A 22,731-nucleotide genomic window follows, 5' to 3' on the forward strand; every position below is an offset into this window, starting at 1 on the left:
TACATATTGGTGTATATATATTGGTGTATATATTGGTGTATACAGTACATATTGGTGTATATATATATTGGTGTATTGGTGTATATACATATTGGTGTATATTGGTGTATACATACATATTGGTGTATATAGTACATATTGGTGTATATATTGGTGTATACATAGTACATATTGGTGTATAGTACATATTGGTGTATATAGTATTGGTGTATATAGTACATATTGGTGTATGTACATACAGTACATATTGGTGTATACATACATATTGGTGTATACAGTACATATTGGTGTATATATTGGTGTATACAGTACATATTGGTGTATAGTACATATTGGTGTATATATTGGTGTATATACATATTGGTGTATATACATATTGGTGTATATAGTATATTGGTGTATATAGTACATATTGGTATACAGTACATATTGTGTATATATTGGTGTATATAGTACATATTGGTGCATATAGTACATATTGGTGTATATATTGGTGTATATAGTACATATTGGTGTATACAGTACATATTGGTGTATACAGTACATATTGGTGTATATAGTACATATTGGTGTATATATTGGTGTATATAGTACATATTGGTGTATATAGTACATTGGTGTATATAGTATATATTGGTGTATATAGTACATATTGGTGTATATAGTACATATTGGTGTATACAGTACATATTGGTGTATATATTGGTGTATATAGTACATATTGGTGTATATAGTACATATTGGTGTATACAGTATATATTGGTGTATACATAGTACATATTGGTGTATATATTGGTGTATACAGTACATATTGGTGTATAGTACATATTGTGTATGTATATATTGGTGTATATACATATTGGTGTATATATTGGTGTATATAGTACATATTGGTGTATACAGTACATATTGGTGTATATATTGGTATTGGTGTACATAGTACATATTGGTGTATATTGGTGTATATAGTACATATTGGTGTACATATTGGTGTATACATATTGGTGTATATATATATTGGTGTAGTGTATATTGGTGTACATATTGGTGTATATAGTACAGTATATATTGGTGTATACAGTACATATTGGTGTATACAGTACATATTGGTGTATACAGTACATATTGGTGTATATATTGGTGTATACAGTACATATTGGTGTATACAGTACATATTGGTGTATACAGTACATATTGGTGTATATATTGGTGTATACAGTACAGTACATATTGGTGTATATAGTACATATTGGTGTATACAGTACATATTGGTATAGTACATATTGGTGTATATATTGGTGTATACAGTACATATTGGTGTATACAGTACATATTGGTGTATACAGTACATATTGGTGTACATATTGGTGTATACAGTACATATTGGTGTATATATTGGTGTATACAGTACATATTGGTGTATACAGTACATATTGGTGTATACAGTACATATTGGTGTATATTGGTGTATACAGTACATATTGGTGTGTACATATTGGTGTATACAGTACATATTGGTGTATATACATATTGGTGTATATATTGGTGTATACAGTACATATTGGTGTATATATTGGTGTACATATTGGTGTATATATTGGTGTACATATTGGTGTATACAGTACATATTGGAGTATACAGTACATATTGGTGTATATATTGGTGTCTATAGTACATATTGGTGTATATAGTACATAGTACATATTGGTGTATACAGTACATATTGGTGTACATATTGGTGTATATAGTACATATTGGTGTATACAGTACATATTGGTGTATATATTGGTGTATATAGTACATATTGGTGTATACATTGGTGTATATAGTACATATTGGTGTATATAGTACATATTGGTGTATATATTGGTGTATACAGTACATATTGGTGTATATAGTACATATTGGTGTATACAGTACATATTGGTGTATATATTGGTGTATATAGTACATATTGGTGTATATAGTACATATTGGTGTATATAGTATACATATTGGTGTATATATGTATATACATATGGTGTATACAGTACATATTGGTGTATATATATTGGTGTATATATTGGTGTATACAGTACATATTGGTGTATATATTGGTGTATATAGTACATATTGGTGTATACAGTACATATTGGTATACATAGTACATATTGGTGTAGTACATATTGGTGTACATATTGGTGTATACAGTACATATTGGTGTACATACATATTGGTGTACATATTGGTGTATACAGTACATATTGGTGTATACAGTACATATTGGTGTATACAGTACATATTGGTGTATATATTGGTGTATACAGTACATATTGGTGTACATATTGGTGTATACAGTACATACTGGTGTATACATATTGGTGTATATATTGGTGTATATAGTACATATTGGTGTATACAGTACATATTGGTGTACATATTGGTGTATACAGTACATACTGGTGTATACAGTACATATTGGTGTAAACAGTATTGGTGTATACAGTACATATTGGTGTATACAGTATATATTGGTGTATACAGTACATATTAGTGTATACAGTACATATTGGTGTATACAGTACATATTGGTGTACATATTGGTGTATATAGTACATATTGGTGTATATATTGGTGTATACAGTACATATTGGTGTATACAGTACATATTGGTGTATATAGTACATATTGGTGTATATATTGGTGTATATAGTACATATATTGGTGAATACAGTACATATTGGTGTATACAGTACATATTGGTGTATACAGTATATTGGTGTATATACAGTACATATTGGTGTATATATTGGTGTACATATTGGTGTATACATATTGGTGTATACAGTACATATTGGTGTATATATTGGTGTATACAGTACATATTGGTGTATACAGTACATATTGGTGTATATATTGGTGTATACAGTACATATTGGTGTATATATTGGTGTATATAGTACATATTGGTGTATATATTGGTGTATACAGTACATATTGGTGTATATATTGGTGTATACAGTACATATTGGTGTATATAGTACATATTGGTGTATATATTGGTGTATACAGTACATATTGGTGTATATAGTACATATTGGTGTATATACATATTGGTGTATATATTGGTGTATATAGTACATATTGGTGTATATACATATTGGTGTATATAGTACATATTGGTGTATATAGTACATATTGGTGTACATATATAGTACATATTGGTGTATATATTGGTGTATATAGTACATATTGGTGTATATAGTACATATTGGTGTATATATTGGTGTATATAGTACATATTGGTGTATATAGTACATATTGGTGTATACATTGGTGTATATAGTACATATTGGTGTATATAGTACATATTGGTGTATATATTGGTGTATATAGTACATATTGGTGCATATAGTACATATTAGTGTATATATTGGTGTATACAGTACATATTGGTGTATATATTGGTGTATATAGTACATATTGGTGTATATATTGGTGTATATAGTACATATTGGTGTATATAGTACATATTGGTGTATATATTGGTGTATATAGTACATATTGGTGTATATATTGGTGTATATAGTACATATTGGTGTATATAGTACATATTAGTGTATATATTGGTGTATACAGTACATATTGGTGTATATATTGGTGTATACAGTACATATTGGTGTATACAGTACATATTGGTGTACATATTGGTGTATATAGTACATATTGGTGTATACAGTACATATTGGTGTATACAGTACATATTGGTGTACATATTGGTGTATACAGTACATATTGGTGTATACAGTACATATTGGTGTATACAGTACATATTGGTGTATACAGTACATATTGGTGTATATATTGGTGTATATAGTACATATTGGTGTATAAAGTACATATTGGTGTATACAGTATATTGGTGTATATATTGGTGTATATAGTACATAGTATACATATTGGTGTATACAGTACATATTGGTGTTTATATTGGTGTATATAGTACATATTGGTGTATATATTGGTGTATACAGTACATATTGGTGTATACAGTACATATTGGTGTATACAGTACATATTGGTGTATACAGTACATATTGGTGTATACAGTACATATTGGTGTATATATTGGTGTATACAGTACATATTGGTGTATATACATATTGGTGTATACAGTACATAGTATATATTGGTGTATAGTACATATTGGTGTATACAGTACATATTGGTGTATACAGTACATATTGGTGTATATATTGGTGTATACAGTACATATTGGTGTACATATTGGTGTATACAGTACATATTGGTGTATACAGTACATATTGGTGTATATATTGGTGTATACAGTACATATTGGTGTATATATTGGTGTATATAGTACATATTGGTGCATATAGTACATATTGGTGTATACAGTACATACTGGTGTATACAGTACATATTGGTGTATACAGTACATATTGGTGTATACATACATATTGGTGTATACAGTACATATTGTGTGTACATATTGGTGTATGTACATATTGGTGTATATTGGTGTACATATTGGTGTACATATTGGTGTATACAGTACATATTGGTGTATACAGTACATATTGGTGTACATATTGGTGTATATAGTACATATTGGTGTATATATTGGTGTATACAGTACATATTGGTGTATACAGTACATATTAGTGTATACAGTACATACTGGTGTATGCAGTACATATTGGTGTAAACAGTATTGGTGTATACAGTACATATTGGTGTATACAGTACATATTGGTGTAAACAGTATTGGTGTATACAGTACATATTGGTGTATACAGTACATATTGGTGTATATATTGGTGTATACAGTACATATTGGTGTATACAGTACATATTGGTGTACATATTGGTGTATACAGTACATATTGGTGTATACAGTACATATTGGTGTATACAGTACATATTGGTGTACATATTGGTGTATACAGTACATATTGGTGTACATATTGGTGTATACAGTACATACTGGTGTATACAGTACATATTGGTGTAAACAGTATTGGTGTATACAGTACATATTGGTGTATACAGTACATATTGGTGTATACAGTACATATTGGTGTATACAGTACATATTGGTGTACATATTGGTGTATACAGTACATATTGGTGTACATATTGGTGTATACAGTACATATTGGTGTATACAGTACATATTGGTGTATATATTGGTGTATACAGTACATATTGGTGTATACAGTACATATTGGTGTATATAGTACATATTAGTGTATATATTGGTGTATACAGTACATATTGGTGTATACAGTACATATTGGTGTATACAGTACATATTGGTGTATACAGTACATATTGGTGTATATATTGGTGTATACAGTACATATTGGTGTATACAGTACATATTGGTGTATATAGTACATATTAGTGTATACATTGTTGTATATAGTACATATTGGTGCATATAGTACATATTAGTGTATATATTGGTGTATACATATTGGTGTATACAGTACATATTGGTGTATATAGTACATATTGGTGTATATAGTACATATTAGTGTATATATTGGTGTATACAGTACATATTGGTGTATATAGTACATATTAGTGTATACATTGGTGTATATAGTACATATTGGTGTATACAGTACATATTGGTGTATATAGTACATATTGGTGTATATATTGGTGTATATAGTACATATTGGTGTCTACAGTACATATTGGTGTATATATCTGTGTTTATAGTACATATTGGTGTATATAGTACATACTGGTGTATACAGTACATATTGGTGTATATAGTACATATTGGTGTCTACAGTACATATTGGTGTATATATCTGTGTTTATAGTACATATTGGTGTATATAGTACATACTGGTGTATACAGTACATATTGGTGTGTACATATTAGTGTATATATTGGTGTATACAGTACATATTGGTGTATATAGTACATATTAGTGTATACATTGGTGTATATAGTACATATTGGTGTATATAGTACATATTGGTGTATATATTGGTGTATACAGTACATATTGGTGTATATAGTACATATTGGTGTATATATTGGTGTATATAGTACATATTGGTGTCTACAGTACATATTGGTGTATATATCTGTGTTTATAGTACATATTGGTGTATATAGTACATACTGGTGTATACAGTACATATTGGTGTATATAGTACATATTGGTGTATATATTGGTGTCTATAGTACATATTGGTGTATATAGTACATATTGGTGTATACAGTACATACTGGTGTATACAGTACATATTGGTGTACATATTGGTGTATACAGTACATACTTGTGGAAAACACTCACTTTGTCTGATGAGAAGAAGTGATACCTAAATGAAGATAATACCTGTTTAGAATTATCTGTGGTGAGAAGAGGCATGGCTTCCACCAGATAGTGGTCACAAGGCGACTTGATCCACACATAGCCAGCACTGTTAATGAGACAGCCCAGGACCAGCAATTGGAACAAAAAGGCATCCACACCTATATACACCTGCAATACATCACAACAGCATTTACTAAAAAGGTAGAGAAAAAAGGTTACTGAAGCTTCCACTCTCTAAAAATAGTCTTTTAAAATGTAATTTCTATTATTAAATAAGGTGTTGCTACTCACCTCATATGAAATGTCAATGTGGAAGATTCTTGGTTCTACTTGTCCCACTGACAGTGTACACTCTAGTAATCTGGCCATGATTGTATCCACATCAATCTCCTTCTCATGGAGGGGAATAGATACTACTGCTCCAGTTGTCCTTTTACTGGTTGGATACAGTTCCTTCAGGTCTGCTGCTTTCCTTGTCTTGTACAAGGATTTACCTACCCCAGCTCTCCAGGACTTAACCACTCGTACCGTTGAACTTCAGGAGACAATAAGACAAATTTGTTTCTTTCATGTAAGTGGTAACTAAATGATGACATGATTGAAAAACCGGTCTCAAATTGCAAATTAAAAGAAAATGCATTTTTCATTTTGTTTGTCCTTTGTACAATCTTCTTGCCATAAATACATAAACAGATATCTTGATCCTTGGATTCTTGCATTTTTCAGAAGAAGTTGTTCAGAGATTTGAACAAATCTTACTTCAGGCGGGATCTAGAAAGAAGGTCAAGGTCAGCTTTTCAACAAACTTTGAGAGCAGATCATCAAAACATTCTAATGGCTCTATTACTACAAGAACTCAAGACCTCTTGATCATTGTGAAAAATGTAAAAAAAAAAATAGACTACAAAGCCAGATGAACAACAACTTCTTGTTATACTACTGTTATTCTTCATTGGTCATTATCAAAAATCACTGAAGATGCTTACCGTCCAAAATCCACAAAAGATGCTGGATTAGTTTTCAGGTGAGTTTTATCTACTTTCAATTTCTCTTGTAGGTATCTTTTGATCAATTGCTGGTTGGCTACAGGAAGTTGTGGTCTGCGAAATCTCTCCAGTGCGGCAACAATCCTGGACTTGTATTCATTTTCTGTGCTACACAGGACTACCAGCTTGTACTTTATACCTGTAGGATATAGGGTACTGTACTACACAGGACTACCAGTCTGTACTTTATACCTGTAGGGTACTATACTACACAGGACCACCAGTCTGTACTTTATACCTGTAGGGTACTATACTACACAGGACTACCAGTCTGTACTTTATACCTGTAGGGTACTATACTACACAGGACTACCAGTCTGTACTTTATACCTGTAGGGTACTATACTACACAGGACTACCAGTCTGTACTTTATACCTGTAGGGAACTGTACTACACAGGACTACCAGTCTGTACTTTATACCTGTAGGATATAGGATACTGTACTACACAGGACTACCAGTCTGTACTTTATACCTGTAGGGTACTGTAGTACACAGGACCACCAGTCTGTACTTTATACCTGTAGGGTACTGTACTACACAGGACTACCAGTCTGTACTTTATACCTGTAGGGTACTGTAGTACACAGGACCACCAGTCTGTACTTTATACCTGTAGGCTACTGTACTACACAGGACCACCAGTCTGTACTTTATACCTGTAGGGTACTGTACTACACAGAACCACCAGTCTGTACTTTATACCTGTAGGGTACTATACTACACAGGACCACAAGTCTGTACTTTATACCTGTAGGGTACTGTACTACACAGGACTACCAGTCTGTACTTTATACCTGTAGGATATAGGATACAGTACTTCACAGGACTACCAGTCTGTACTTTATACCTGTAGGATATAGGGTACTGTACTACACAGGACTACCAGTCTGTACTTTATACCTGTAGGGTACTATACTACACAGGACCACCAGTCTGCACTTTATACCTGTAGGGTACTATACTACACAGGATTACCAGTCTGTACTTTATACCTGTAGGATATAGGGTTCTGTACTACAAAGGACCACCAGTCTGTACTTTATACCTGTAGGGTACTATACTACACAGGACCTACATATGGAGATCAAAGGAGATAATATCACTGGAAGAATGGCTCTCCAATGTCACATGATATCGCATTATTACTCAATAAATAACAGAATACCTCTGTAATGGTTACTATTTACATTGTAGTAGAAATTCCTATGTATATTCTATAGTCTTATTCAACTGAATTAAGTTTGGAACAAAATGAAAATAATTCAAATATATTAAGGCACAATTACTTCACAATTCAAAGGAATATCATACATTTGTACATTTAAAAACAGATTTTCATATATCTTGTATTTTAGGTGATGTATTGATGACTACTCTGTCACCTTCATCAGACAAATGACCATTGCCTGTCAACAGGACTTAAAAAATATCCTCAGAAATTAATAATGATTCTCAGATCTGACCTCTGTTGTACAAATAGACCCTCTATATCCACTAATAATGATTCCCAGATCTGACCTCTGTTGTACAAATAGACCCTCTATATCCATTAATAATGATTCTCAGATCTGACCTCTGTTGTACAAATAGACCCTCTATATCCACTAATAATGATTCTCAGATCTGACCTCTGTTGTACAAATAGACCCTCTATATCCACTAATAATGATTCTCAGATCTGACCTCTGTTGTACAAATAGACCCTCTATATCCACTAATAATGATTCTCAGATCTGACCTCTGTTGTACAAATAGACCCTCTATATCCATTAACAATGATTCCCAGATCTGACCTCTGTTGTACAAATAGACCCTCTATATCCATTAACAATGATTCCCAGATCTGACCTCTGTTGTACAAATAGACCCTCTATATCCATTAACAATGATTCCCAGATCTGACCTCTGTTGTACAAATAGACCCTCTAAATCAACATTAATAATGATTCCCAGATCTGACCTCTGTTGTACAAATAGACCCTCTATATCCACTAATAATGATTCTCAGATCTGACCTCTGTTGTACAAATAGACCCTCTATATCCATTAACAATGATTCCCAGATCTGACCTCTGTTGTACAAATAGACCCTCTAAATCCATTAATAATGATTCCCAGATCTGACCTCTGTTGTACAAATAGACCCTCTATATCCATTAACAATGATTCCCAGATCTGACCTCTGTTGTACAAATAGACCCTCTATATCCATTAATAATGATTCTCAGATCTGACCTCTGTTGTACAAATAGACCCTCTAAATCCACTGATAATGATTCCCAGATCTGACCTCTGTTGTACAAATAGACCCTCTATATCCACTAATAATTGGTTCTGATTACAGTTCAGAAAATGTCGAGCAATAAAAACTTCTGAAAAATTTATCATAACAATCAATTCATTTTAATCAATATATCTAGAGATATTGTGTAACATCAAAAGTTTGTGTGTAGTTTCTTTAAAATGTGGTTCAAGCCTGATCAGGTATCCTTTCGGGGGTGAAAATCTTTCCTGGATGTTACATAAGTATGCATATACTAATTTCAAAGGAAGTTAATTCCTTCTTTCTTATTTTCTTGGTTAATTCATAGCCACAAAAATGACAAACATTTCTACAGAACACAAACATTTTGTACATTGAAAAAAGATGGAAGAATTTATCCTTACCCTTGTCTTTTGCTCTTTGCATGTGTTTTTCCAGACATTGTTCCCCTTTGTCACTGACCTCGTAGTCCAGAAGGTCAGAATTAGCAAGACAGTAGATTTGATCACTCTGGTTGAAAACAGCACGTCTCCAGAATATATCCAACTTAAAGTACATAATGAAAGAACTTACAATTCACAGAAACATTTATCTTAGTTCTCATCCACATTTCTATATATCTTTATATAAATATCTGACAAAAATCCATCCGTACATTTGCCAAAATTCTATCAATGTCTATAAAGTTGACTACGGTAGAAGGATTTTGATTTTAATAATTTTCATGAGTATTGTTGTAGGACTAAATCAAATTGTGGTAAGGGTGTAATTACCTGGTCTAGTGTTGTTGTAGGACTAAATCAAATTGTGGTAAGGGTGTAATTACCTGGTCTAGTGTTGTTGTAGGACTAAATCAAATTGTGGTAAGGGTGTAATTACCTGGTCTAGTGTTGTTGTAGGACTAAATCAAATTGTGGTAAGGGTGTAATTACCTGGTCTAGTGTTGTTGTAGGACTAAATCAAATTGTGGTAAGGGTGTAATTACCTGGTCTAGTGTTGTTGTAGGACTAAATCAAATTGTGGTAAGGGTATAATTACCTGGTCTAGTGTTGTTGTAGGACTAAATCAAATTGTGGTAAGGGTGTAATTACCTGGTCTAGTGTTGTTGTAGGACTAAATCATATTGTGGTAAGGGTGTAATTACCTGGTCTAGTGTTGTTGTAGGACTAAATCATATTGTGGTAAGGGTGTAATTACCTGGTCTAGTGTTGTTGTAGGACTAAATCAAATTGTGGTAAGGGTGTAATTACCTGGTCTAGTGTTGTTGTAGGACTAAATCAAATTGTGGTAAGGGTATAATTACCTGGTCTAGTGTTGTTGTAGGACTAAATCAAATTGTGGTAAGGGTGTAATTACCTGGTCTAGTGTTGTTGTAGGACTAAATCAAATTGTGGTAAGGGTGTAATTACCTGGTCTAGTGTTGTTGTAGGACTAAATCAAATTGTGGTAAGGGTATAATTACCTGGTCTAGTGTTGTTGTAGGACTAAATCAAATTGTGGTAAGGGTATAATTACCTGGTCTAGTGTTGTTGTAGGACTAAATCAAATTGTGGTAAGGGTGTAATTACCTGGTCTAGTGTTGTTGTAGGACTAAATCAAATTGTGGTAAGGGTGTAATTACCTGGTCTAGTGTTGTTGTAGGACTAAATCAAATTGTGGTAAGGGTGTAATTACCTGGTCTAGTGTTGTTGTAGGACTAAATCAAATTGTGGTAAGGGTATAATTACCTGGTCTAGTGTTGTTGTAGGACTAAATCAAATTGTGGTAAGGGTGTAATTACCTGGTCTAGTGTTGTTACTAAATCAAATTGTGGTAAGGGGTAATTACCTGGTCTAGTGTTGTTGTAGGACTAAATCAAATTGTGGTAAGGGTATAATTACCTGGTCTAGTGTTGTTGTAGGACTAAATCAAATTGTGGTAAGGGTATAATTACCTGGTCTAGTGTTGTTGTAGGACTAAATCAAATTGTGGTAAGGGTATAATTACCTGGTCTAGTGTTGTTGTAGGACTAAATCAAATTGTGGTAAGGGTGTAATTACCTGGTCTAGTGTTGTTGTAGGACTAAATCAAATTGTGGTAAGGGTGTAATCACCTGGTCTAGTGTTGTTGTAGGACTAAATCAAATTGTGGTAAGGGTGTAATCACCTGGTCTAGTGTTGTTGTGGGCCTAAATCAAATTGTGGTAAGGGTGTAATTACCTGGTCTAGTGTTGTTGTAGGACTAAATCAAATTGTGGTAAGGGTGTAATTACCTGGTCTAGTGTTGTTGTAGGACTAAATCAAATTGTGGTAAGGGTATAATTACCTGGTCTAGTGTTGTTGTAGGACTAAATCAAATTGTGGTAAGGGTGTAATTACCTGGTCTAGTGTTGTTGTAGGACTAAATCAAATTGTGGTAAGGGTGTAATTACCTGGTCTAGTGTTGTTGTAGGACTAAATCAAATTGTGGTAAGGGTGTAATTACCTGGTCTAGTGTTGTTGTAGGACTAAATCAAATTGTGGTAAGGGTGTAATTATCTGGTCTAGTGTTGTTGTAGGACTAAATTAAATTGTGGTAAGGGTGTAATTACCTGGTCTAGTGTTATATAAGAACTATATCAGATTGTGGTCAGGGTGTAATTACCTGGTCCAGTGTTGTATGACTGGAGCAAACAAGGACTTCATCAGGCTGTGGCAATGGTTCCTGTCTATCGTTCATATAAATGGTCAGCACTGTGTTGAGAATATCATCTGAAATATTACACCAAATGGATGTTGACTGATATTTTAAAATTTAAATAAACAATAAGACAAATCATTGCCAGAAGTCTAGAGCCTTCCATCACAGGGAAAAAACTGTGACATCAAAACTGATCAATGGGTTTTAACTCGCACAATACCCTGTTTTACTCCCACCCTGAAGTGGGAGTCATGACTTTCATCAGTATGAAATTTCCTTGTCTCACCCACGGGTTGAGACAGAGGGATTCACCTTTCATATCTAACAACATCAACCATACAAAGGGCACTAACTCTGTAATTAAGGGGTGGCAGGTCCTGAATTTGGCACACTGCAAATTCTCTTAGTATGACCAAAGTAAACACCAAGTTTCATAATCCTAGTTTAATTGCAAGCAATTTAATGTTGTGCTCTGGACACAAAATTTCAACTAAAGGCACTAACTCTATAATTAAGAGGTTTTTGGGCTCTGACTTTGGTACACTGCACATCATCTTAATATGATCAGTATATACACAAAGTTTTATCATCCTAATTCAAATGCAAGCAAAGTTATCCTCCAGACACAAAATTGTATCAAAGGGCACTAACTCTGTTATAGAAGGGTCATGCATGACCTTAAATTTGGAACACTGCACATTGCCATAATATATGACCAATACATACACTAAGTTTCATGATCCTTGCTTAACTTTGGGTAAACTTATCTATAGACACAAAAGGTTGGATGGATGGACAAAACAGCGACTGTATGCTTCCCCAAATATTTTCAGTGATCATATAAATATGGGAATTCTAACACTAATACATCCCAGTTAAGTATATAATTGTACATAATGTATTACTTTATAAAAAACATAACTTATAACAAGCTAATCAGTTCATCACACATCCTTGGACAAGGCAATATAAAAAGTAATGCTATAAGTGATGAACACATCCTTGGACAAGGCAATATAAAAAGTAATGCTATAAGTGATGAACACATCCTTGGACAAGGCAATATAAAAAGTAATGCTATAAGTGATGAACACACCCTTGGACAAGGCAATATAAAAAGTAATGCTGTAAGTGATGAACACATCCTTGGACAAGGCAATATAAAAAGTAATACTATAAGTGATGAACACACCCTTGGACAAGGCAATATAAAAAGTAATGCTATAAGTGATGAACACATCCTTGGACAAGGCAATATAAAAAGTAATACTATAAGTGATGAACACACCCTTGGACAAGGCAATATAAAAAGTAATGCTATAAGTGATGAACACATCCTTGGACAAGCCAATATAAAAAGTAATGCTATAAGTGATGAACACATCCTTGGACAAGGCAATATAAAAAGTAATACTATAAGTGATGAACACACCCTTGGACAAGGCAATATAAAAAGTAATACTATAAGTGATGAACACATCCTTGGACAAGGCAATATAAAAAGTAATGCTATAAGTGATGAACACATCCTTGGACAAGGCAATATAAAAAGTAATACTATAAGTGATGAACACATCCTTGGACAAGCCAATATAAAAAGTAATGCTATAAGTGATGAACACACCCTTGGACAAGGCAATATAAAAAGTAATGCTATAAGTGATGAACACATCCTTGGACAAGGCAATATAAAAAGTAATGCTATAAGTGATGAACACACCCTTGGACAAGGCAATATAAAAAGTAATGCTATAAGTGATGAACACATCCTTGGACAAGCCAATATAAAAAGTAATGCTATAAGTGATGAACACACCCTTGGACAAGGCAATCAAAAAAAAAATGCTATAAATCTTTACTTGTACTAAATAAACTGCGGACGTCATGCGTCTTTATGCAATACTTACTTTGCGGACAAATGATCAAATTTGGTACACCCTCCTTAAAACTTTGGATAAGGTGTCTTCTTACAGCAAAAGTTTCTGAAATATAGATAGACTCTTTTATCAAAACCAAAATCAAATGAGTTAAAAAAAAGTGTATGACTCGCTTATGTAGGTCTAGAAGATAATTACATAATACTATGTTGCATTCTATGTTTTCATTATTTTTCAAATTTTTTTCATCTTTATCAGAAAAGAAAAAAAATTATGATTTCCCTCTATTTACGCAATTGGACCCAATCAAATCCGAGTTCGTTTTGACAAAGGAAATACACTAGCCGGGACCTAATGGACCCTCTATTCATAAATCCCTTTTTCAAGGATACACGAAACCAAATTTAGTCAAAATCTTTATCCAACCAGAAGGATCACAAAAATTCAAAGCTTTGACTCAATTTCTTTTATCTTTCAAGATCTTAACAACTGAGATGTTTATGCTATATTTGGTAGCAATAAATTGGTTTAAAAAAATTGTTATCCATTTTAGATTCAACACTTTTCTAAACAAGGAAAACCAAAGACACTCAGGAGCATTAAAAACCTTTGCTTGCAAGACATCTGAGGACCAGTCCAAGGTGCTCTACACTGAGATAGTCGGACACACTTGAGGAAATAGAAGTGAGAAATCTTTCCCATAGCTTCTCAAGGTCTTTGATGAGTGGGTCTACTCGCACTTCTCTGAAATGTACCAATACAAATATTCTTTATACCACAAATTATCATTTAATCAGAAAACAGCTTGAAGGTGCACAGGAATTTTTTTCCCACAAATCTCTCTTCACTTCATTTCAGCATCAACCTTCTTCAAAAGAAAGTGAGAGTCTTTGATCTTGAAATAGCAATCTGCTGATACTGCTATGCCTGTCTAACCTTGTTTAGAAGGCTGACACTCTAGTTTGGAATAATGAGCAAATATAGCCAAAGCACAAACTCCAAAGTGTACATAGCCTCTTCAGCAATTTAGTAATTTACTCCTTTTGGACTTCAGGCCATTGGATGTCAGTCATTTTTTCTGATTCTTTCACCCTAAAACAGTTGATATCTATTGGATAGTTTGAAAGAAGAAGGTGTTTATAGTGATAATGATTTGCCATCTGGGCTTTTCTGTCTTCTTGAGGTATGTCCTTCTGTCTATACAAACTTTAAATCTTGAGGTATGTCCTTCCATCTATACAAACTTTAAATCTTGAGGTATGTCCTTCTGTCTATACAAACTTTAAGTCTTGAGGTATGTCCTTCCATCTATACAAACTTAAAGTCTTGAGGTATGTCCTTCTGTCTATACAAACTTTAAATCTTGAGGTATGTCCTTCCATCTATACAAACTTTAAGTCTTGAGGTATGTCCTTCTGTCTATACAAACTTTAAATCTTGAGGTATGTCCTTCCATCTATACAAACTTAAAGTCTTGAGGTATGTCCTTCTGTCTATACAAACTTTAAATCTTGAGGTATGTCCTTCTATCTATACAAACTTTAAATCTTGAGGTATGTCCTTCTGTCTATACAAACTTTAAATCTTGAGGTATGTCCTTCTGTCTATACAAACTTTAAATCTTGAGGTATGTCCTTCTATCTATACAAACTTTAAATCTTGAGGTATGTCCTTCTGTCTATACAAACTTTAAATCTTGAGGTATGTCCTTCTATCTATACAAACTTTAAATCTTGAGGTATGTCCTTCTGTCTATACAAACTTTAAATCTTGAGGAATATCCTTCTATTTATACAAACTTTAAATCTTGAGGTATGTCCTTCTGTCTATACAAACCTTAAATCTTGAGGTATGTCCTTCTATCTATACAAATCTTAAATCCTGAGGTATGTCCTTCTATCTATACAAACTTTGAATCCTGAGGTATGTCCTTCTGTCTATACAAACTTTAAATCTTGAGGTATGTCCTTCTGTCTATACAAACTTTAAATCTAAGGTATCCTATCTATACAAACTTTATACAAACTTATATCTTGAGGTATGTCCTTCTATCTGTACAAACTTTAAATCTTGAGGTATGTCCTTCTGTCTATACAAACTTTAAATCTTGAGGAATATCCTTCTATCTATACAAACTTTAAGTCTTGAGGTATGTCCTTCTGTCTATATAAACTTTAAATCTTGAGGTATGTCCTTCTGTCTATACAAACCTTAAATCTTGAGGTATGTCCTTCTATCTATACAAATCTTAAATCCTGAGGTATGTCCTTCTATCTATACAAACTTTGAATCCTGAGGTATGTCCTTTCGTCTATACAAACTTTAAATCTTGAGGAATATCCTTCTATCTATACAAACTTTAAATCTTGAGGTATGTCCTTCTGTCTATACAAACCTTAAATCTTGAGGTATGTCCTTCTATCTATACAAATCTTAAATCCTGAGGTATGTCCTTCTATCTATACAAACTTTGAATCCTGAGGTATGTCCTTTCGTCTATACAAACTTTAAATCTTGAGGAATATCCTTCTATCTATACAAACTTTAAATCTTGAGGTATGTCCTTCTGTCTATACAAACCTTAAATCTTGAGGTATGTCCTTCTATCTATACAAATCTTAAATCCTGAGGTATGTCCTTCTGTCTATACAAACTTTAAATCTTGAGGTATGTCCTTCTGTCTATACAAACTTTAAATCCTGAGGTATGTCCTTCTATCTATACAAACTTTAAATCTTGAGGTATGTCCTTCTATCTATACAAACTTTAAATCTTGAGGTATGTCCTTCTGTCTATACAAACTTTAAATCTTGAGGTATGTCCTTCTGTCTATACAAACTTATATCTTGAGGTATGTCCTTCTGTCTATACAAACTTTAAATCTTGAGGTATGTCCTTCTATCTATACAAACTTTAAATCTTGAGGTATGTCCTTCTATCTATACAAACTTTAAATCTTGAGGTATGTCCTTCTGTCTATACAAACTTTAAATCTTGAGGTATGTCCTTCTGTCTATACAAACTTTAAATCTTGAGGTATGTCCTTCTATCTATACAAACTTATATCTTGAGGTATGTCCTTCTATCTATACAAACTTTAAATCTTGAGGTATGTCCTTCTGTCTATACAAACTTTAAATCTTGAGGTATGTCCTTCTATCTATACAAACTTTAAATCTTGAGGTATGTCCTTCTGTCTATACAAACTTTAATCTATACAAACTTTAAATCTTGAGGTATGTCCTTCTGTCTATACAAACTTTAAATCTTGAGGTATGTCCTTCTGTCTATACAAACTTTAAATCTTGAGGTATGTCCTTCTGTCTATACAAACTTTAAATCTTGAGGTATGTCCTTCTGTCTATACAAACTTTAAATCTTGAGGTATGTCCTTCTATCTATACAAACTTTAAATCTTGAGGTATGTCCTTCTATCTATACAAACTTTAAATCTTGAGGTATGTCCTTCTATCTATACAAACTTTAAATCTTGAGGTATGTCCTTCTATCTATATAAACTTTAAATCTGATTTTAATTTGAAATTTGGTTAATATCATTAGGATTCATATCTATCATGTGTCAAGGAATAAGCAGCAGTATGGTTATATTACCTACTTTTTTACACCTCCCCCTTGAGCTCATCAACTTATTATGAAAAATACAAATCCTTGTGAAAGAATTCTTTAAAACAAGTTGATAATGGTTATTAGGAAGATATCAATTATCCAGTTAACAACTACAAAAAACTTACTCATTGATGTGCTCCAAAGTAGCTAGAAGTTCTGAAGTGACGGTTGAGATAGACACAGGTGTGTTTGTCCAGCCCTTAAATTCCTCAGACGGCAGTTCAGGCTGTTCATTATTTCTATTCTCTGTCACATCCATGGCTTCCTCAGTGTCGGACTCATCATCATGGTCCATACACCACACTACAGCTGAAAAAAGAACATTGTAAGTAAACATAACAAGGGCCTTGTGGCCTTGACGGCCACCTGAGATAAGCAATATTGAATCTGAAAGTTAAAAGATAGTTATCTAGTGTCATGAAAAAGAAATTGTAACACTGAGTATAGTAAGCTAGTGTCAATATATGCATATCATTAAGACTGTCATCCTTCACTCATAATTCTTACAAAGTTATTTCCAGTGGGTAATAACCACTATTATGCTCAAATTTCTATCTGAGTACTTATGAATATTCAAATTCCTTCAAGATAAGGGTGATAATTATCCTGTGATATGACTGATGAAATTCTTTTTAAGTTTATTCTGAAGTGATAATCTTTCTGTTGCTTTGACGATGACTAATGTCATCATGTGGACAAGCCCTTGTCTCATCATAAAAATGACTTTACAATATGTATTAGCACTTGGTGCATTATGGAACATGTCAACTATCTAGCTAGCCAACAGAATTTTAAAGAGTGTTGAACAGATAAAGAAAATTGATTATTTGTATGCATAGGACAGAGAATGATAAATTTATTCTCTATGGATACATGCAAGGATGGTCAATATGTTAAGACTGCTTTGTAACCTCTATGGATACATGCAAGGATGGTCAATATGTTTAGACTGTTTTGTAACCTCTATGGATACATGTGACCATGGTCAATATGTTTAGACTGTTTTGTAACCTCTATGGATACATGTGATCATGGTCAATATGTTAAGACTGTTTTGTAACCACTATGGATACATGCAATGATGGTCAATATGTTAAGACTGTTATGTAACCTCTATGGATAACTGTAAGGATGGTCAATATGTTTAGACTGTTTTGTAACCTCTATGGATATATGTGACCATGGTCAATATGATTAGACTGTTTTATAACCTCTATGGATATATGTGACCATGGTCGATATGTTTAGACTGTTTTATAACCTCTATGGATATATGTGACCATGGTCAATATGTTTAGACTGTTTTATAACCTCTTTGGATAAATGTGACCATGGTCAATATGTTAAGACTGTTTTGTAACCTCTATGGATAACTGTAAGGATGGTCAATATGTTAAGACTGTTTTGTAACCTCTATGGATAACTGTAAGGATGGTCAATATGTTTAGACTGTTTTGTAACCTCTATGGATACATGTGAGGATGGTCAATATGTTTAGACTGCTTTGTAACCTCTATGGTAAACTGTAAGGATGGTCAATATGTTTAGACTGTTTTGGAACCTCTATGGATACATGTGAGGATGGTCAATATGTTTAGGCTGTTTTGTAACCTCTATGGATAACTGTGAGGATGGTCAATATGTTTAGACTGTTTTGCAACCTCTATGGTCAACTGTAAGGATGGTCAATATGTTTTGACTGTTTTGCAACCTCTATAGCCACTTTGATGCTGGCATTTTAGTGTTACTGTTTTATAATAAATAACACAAGACCTGCCTTCCTCCATGTAGTCCCAGTGAGAAATGAATAACACAAGACCTGCCCGCCTTCATGTAGTCCCAATGAGAAATGAATAACACAAGACCTGCCCGCCTCCATGTAGTCCCAATGAGAAATGAATAACACAAGACCTGCCCTCCTCCATGTAGTCCCAATGAGAAATGAATAACACAAGACCTGCCCTTCTTAATGTAGTCCCAATGAGAAATGAATAATACAAGACCTGCCCGCCTTCATGTAGTCCCAATGAGAAATGAATAACACAAGACCTGCCCGCCTTCATGTAGTCCCAATGAGAAATAAATAACACAAGACCTGCCCTCCTTAATGTAGTCCCAATGAGAAATGAATAACACAAGACCTGCCCGCCTTCATGTAGTCCCAATGAGAAATGAATAACACAAGACCTGCCCTCCTCCATGTAGTCCCAATGAGAAATGAATAACACAAGACCTGTCCTCCTCCATGTAGTCCCAATGAGAAATGAATAGCACAAGACCTGCCCTCCTCCATGTAGTCCCAATGAGAAATGAATAACACAAGACCTGCCTGCCTTCATGTAGTCCCAATGAGAAATGAATAGCACAAGACCTGCCCTCCTCCATGTAGTCCCAATGAGAAATGAATAACACAAGACCTGCCCTCCTCCATGTAGTCCCAATGAGAAATGAATAACACAAGACCTGCCTGCCTTCATGAAGTCCCAATGAGAAATGAATAGAAATATCTTGTGTTGGATCTTACCATCATCTATTTCATCTGGCTTGAAATGAAGTAGAGCCTTTTTGGCTAGTTTCTCTGGGTAGCCTGATTTAATCACTTCCCGGATGAAGACTTCTTTCTCCTCAACCTCTTCCATCTCTCCCTCAGAAGATGTTTCTGTCATTTCTTCATCTCTAAGTTCATCCATATGTTCCACTTCTCTCTGTGCAGCCTTCATTGCAGAGATAAGGTCGGACAAACTACAGTCCTTTTTGATCATTGACAGCAGTGGAAAGATGAGATTATCGGGCTCCTGCTCGGTCCCAACCTTAACAAGTTCTCTCTGCAGGATAACCATCTGGTCAATGGTTAGATAGTTCAGTTCATAGTATTCGTCTCTCTTATCTGCAATATACTGTAGCCACTGCTCATAGCACTTCTCCATGAATTTAGCAAGTCGTGGTACGATAGAGCTCACATCATCATTGTTTGTAGCTTTACGTCCTTTTAAGGTATTCCGGTTATCTCCCATCCCAAAGTTTATAAAACAGCAAGCCCTTCGATCTTTGTCACACAAGAATCTTGCTTTCCATTCTGAGAACAACACACATCCTGATGATACAAGTTTGATGTAAGTGTTGGCAAGGCGAACAACTGAATCCAAAATCTACAACAGAGTAAAAAAGAATCAGCCAGTTATATTCATATCTGTGTCATTACTTGTCTGACTAATTACACACAAAGTAAAAATAAAGATATCAACATACTGTATGATGCATAATTGTGAGAAATGAGTACAACAATATATGGATTTCTCTAAATTGGTGGATCATTATTATATATTACATAAACTTCTGTGACCAAGATTTTAGATATTTTCTTTTTGCTGATTTCTGTCAGATATCAAAAAAATGAAATTATTTCTGTTTTGTTGTTATATATATAATTGATATAGAAAAATGGAAAACTTTGAGTTGAATTTATTTTCTTAAATTACAGTCATTTTGAAATTTGATATTAAAACACAGATTGTTCTTCAGTGAAGAACACACAATTTACCAATGTAAAGCGATCCACATCATCCTTGCCCTTCTCTGCCTTGCCAGCTACTAACATAAGTCGACTCTGCAAGTCATGAAGCTGATCATAGTGATAAAGTTTCCTCTGTCTGGCTCCATTCTCATCTTCAGACACATGTAGACTGATCACATCTTTCAACTCCTACAAAAATATTCAACAATAAAATGATACAGAGATGAGAGCCACAGGGCCTCACCATTTTAGAATAAAATCAACGAGCAGACATAGCTTTTTGTAGTTTATCATTTAGGGTACAATGAGAAGCCTTAAGTTTGAGACCTTGACCTTTAAACGGCAAAATAAATTAAGTATGCAACTCACACTCTCAAAGTGGTTGACAACCATGCAAAATTTCATCCTTCTACTATGACTGGTTACAAAGTGATGAAACAAACTTTCTAAAGTTCAATACAGAGGTCTCTTGGTATATGACACATTTTCTACTACTTTCTATTGAATGGTTACAAAGTTATAGAGTAGACATGGCATGTTTTGGACTGTTAGCTTTCTTTAGTTCAATATAAGGGTACCCATGAAAAACCACACATTTGTGAATTTGACCTTTAAAAGGAAAAACAAGTATTCATTACACAGCACATTGATTAAAAGTACATGGTTAACAGGCATACAAACTACTAAGACAGGTGACAAAGTTGAACACAGTTACACAGAATATTCCGATCACTATGATAGACTTTCAGCTACAAAATACTAACAAGACGCCCATGGGCCTTAACGGTCATCTGACATAAAATACAAGATTTCAAATTTTGAACTGATTTCACTTGAATTTAAGAATAAAAGGCACTCAGCCACCACCTTGAAAGTGGGTTAAGGTTATTCATTTCAAAAATCTTCGTAAACCTTCATCCCAGCATGCTACAGGCCAAATATCATCACCCTGGGTGTTCTGGTTATTCAGAAGATGTTTGAAGTAACAAACTTTGGTCAGTGCCATGTCATGATCATTTCAGGTAAGTTTCAGCTCAATATCACAGGTAGAACTTCAGAAGAAGTTGAAAATGTGTTTTCAATTTATTTTCAAAATGGCGGCCATGATGGCCAAGTTGGATTTCGGACCAACCTGAAATTTACAAACTTTGGTCAGTGCAATGTCATGATCATTTTATGCAAGTTTTGGCTCAATCGCACTGGTGGAACTTGAGAAGGAGTTGTAAATGTGTTTTCAAGATGGTGGCCATGGAGGCCATCTTGGATTTTGGACCAACCCGAAATTAACAAACTTTTGTCAGGACCATGTCATGATCATTTCAGGTAAGTTTCAGCTCAATGTCACAGGTTTATTTTCAAAATGGCAGCCATGGTGGCCATGTTTGATTTCGGACCAACCCGA

The 22,731-nt window shown here is 33.9% G+C and overlaps 1 protein-coding gene across 1 annotated transcript in view; it reads right to left on the reverse strand.

Moving 5' to 3' along the window:
• Nucleotides 1–22,731, reverse strand: part of LOC132563651 (E3 ubiquitin-protein ligase rnf213-alpha-like) — an 82,222-nt gene that overhangs the window by 23,072 nt on the left and 36,419 nt on the right. The window contains exons 17-26 of the mRNA XM_060228390.1: nt 21,357–21,518; nt 20,340–20,964; nt 17,945–18,124; nt 14,796–14,939; nt 14,219–14,293; nt 12,276–12,382; nt 10,058–10,199; nt 7,328–7,526; nt 6,633–6,876; nt 6,346–6,509 (exon numbers count right to left, since the gene is read on the reverse strand). Coding sequence (XP_060084373.1) covers nt 6,346–6,509; nt 6,633–6,876; nt 7,328–7,526; nt 10,058–10,199; nt 12,276–12,382; nt 14,219–14,293; nt 14,796–14,939; nt 17,945–18,124; nt 20,340–20,964; nt 21,357–21,518 — 2,042 coding nt within the window. The remainder of the gene's footprint in view (nt 1–6,345; nt 6,510–6,632; nt 6,877–7,327; nt 7,527–10,057; nt 10,200–12,275; nt 12,383–14,218; nt 14,294–14,795; nt 14,940–17,944; nt 18,125–20,339; nt 20,965–21,356; nt 21,519–22,731) is intronic.

Source organism: Ylistrum balloti, unplaced genomic scaffold (assembly GCF_031769215.1).
Source record: "Ylistrum balloti isolate Yb309-2 unplaced genomic scaffold, AGI_CSIRO_Ybal_v1 Utg371810, whole genome shotgun sequence".
Classification (NCBI taxonomy): Eukaryota; Metazoa; Mollusca; class Bivalvia; order Pectinida; family Pectinidae; genus Ylistrum; species Ylistrum balloti.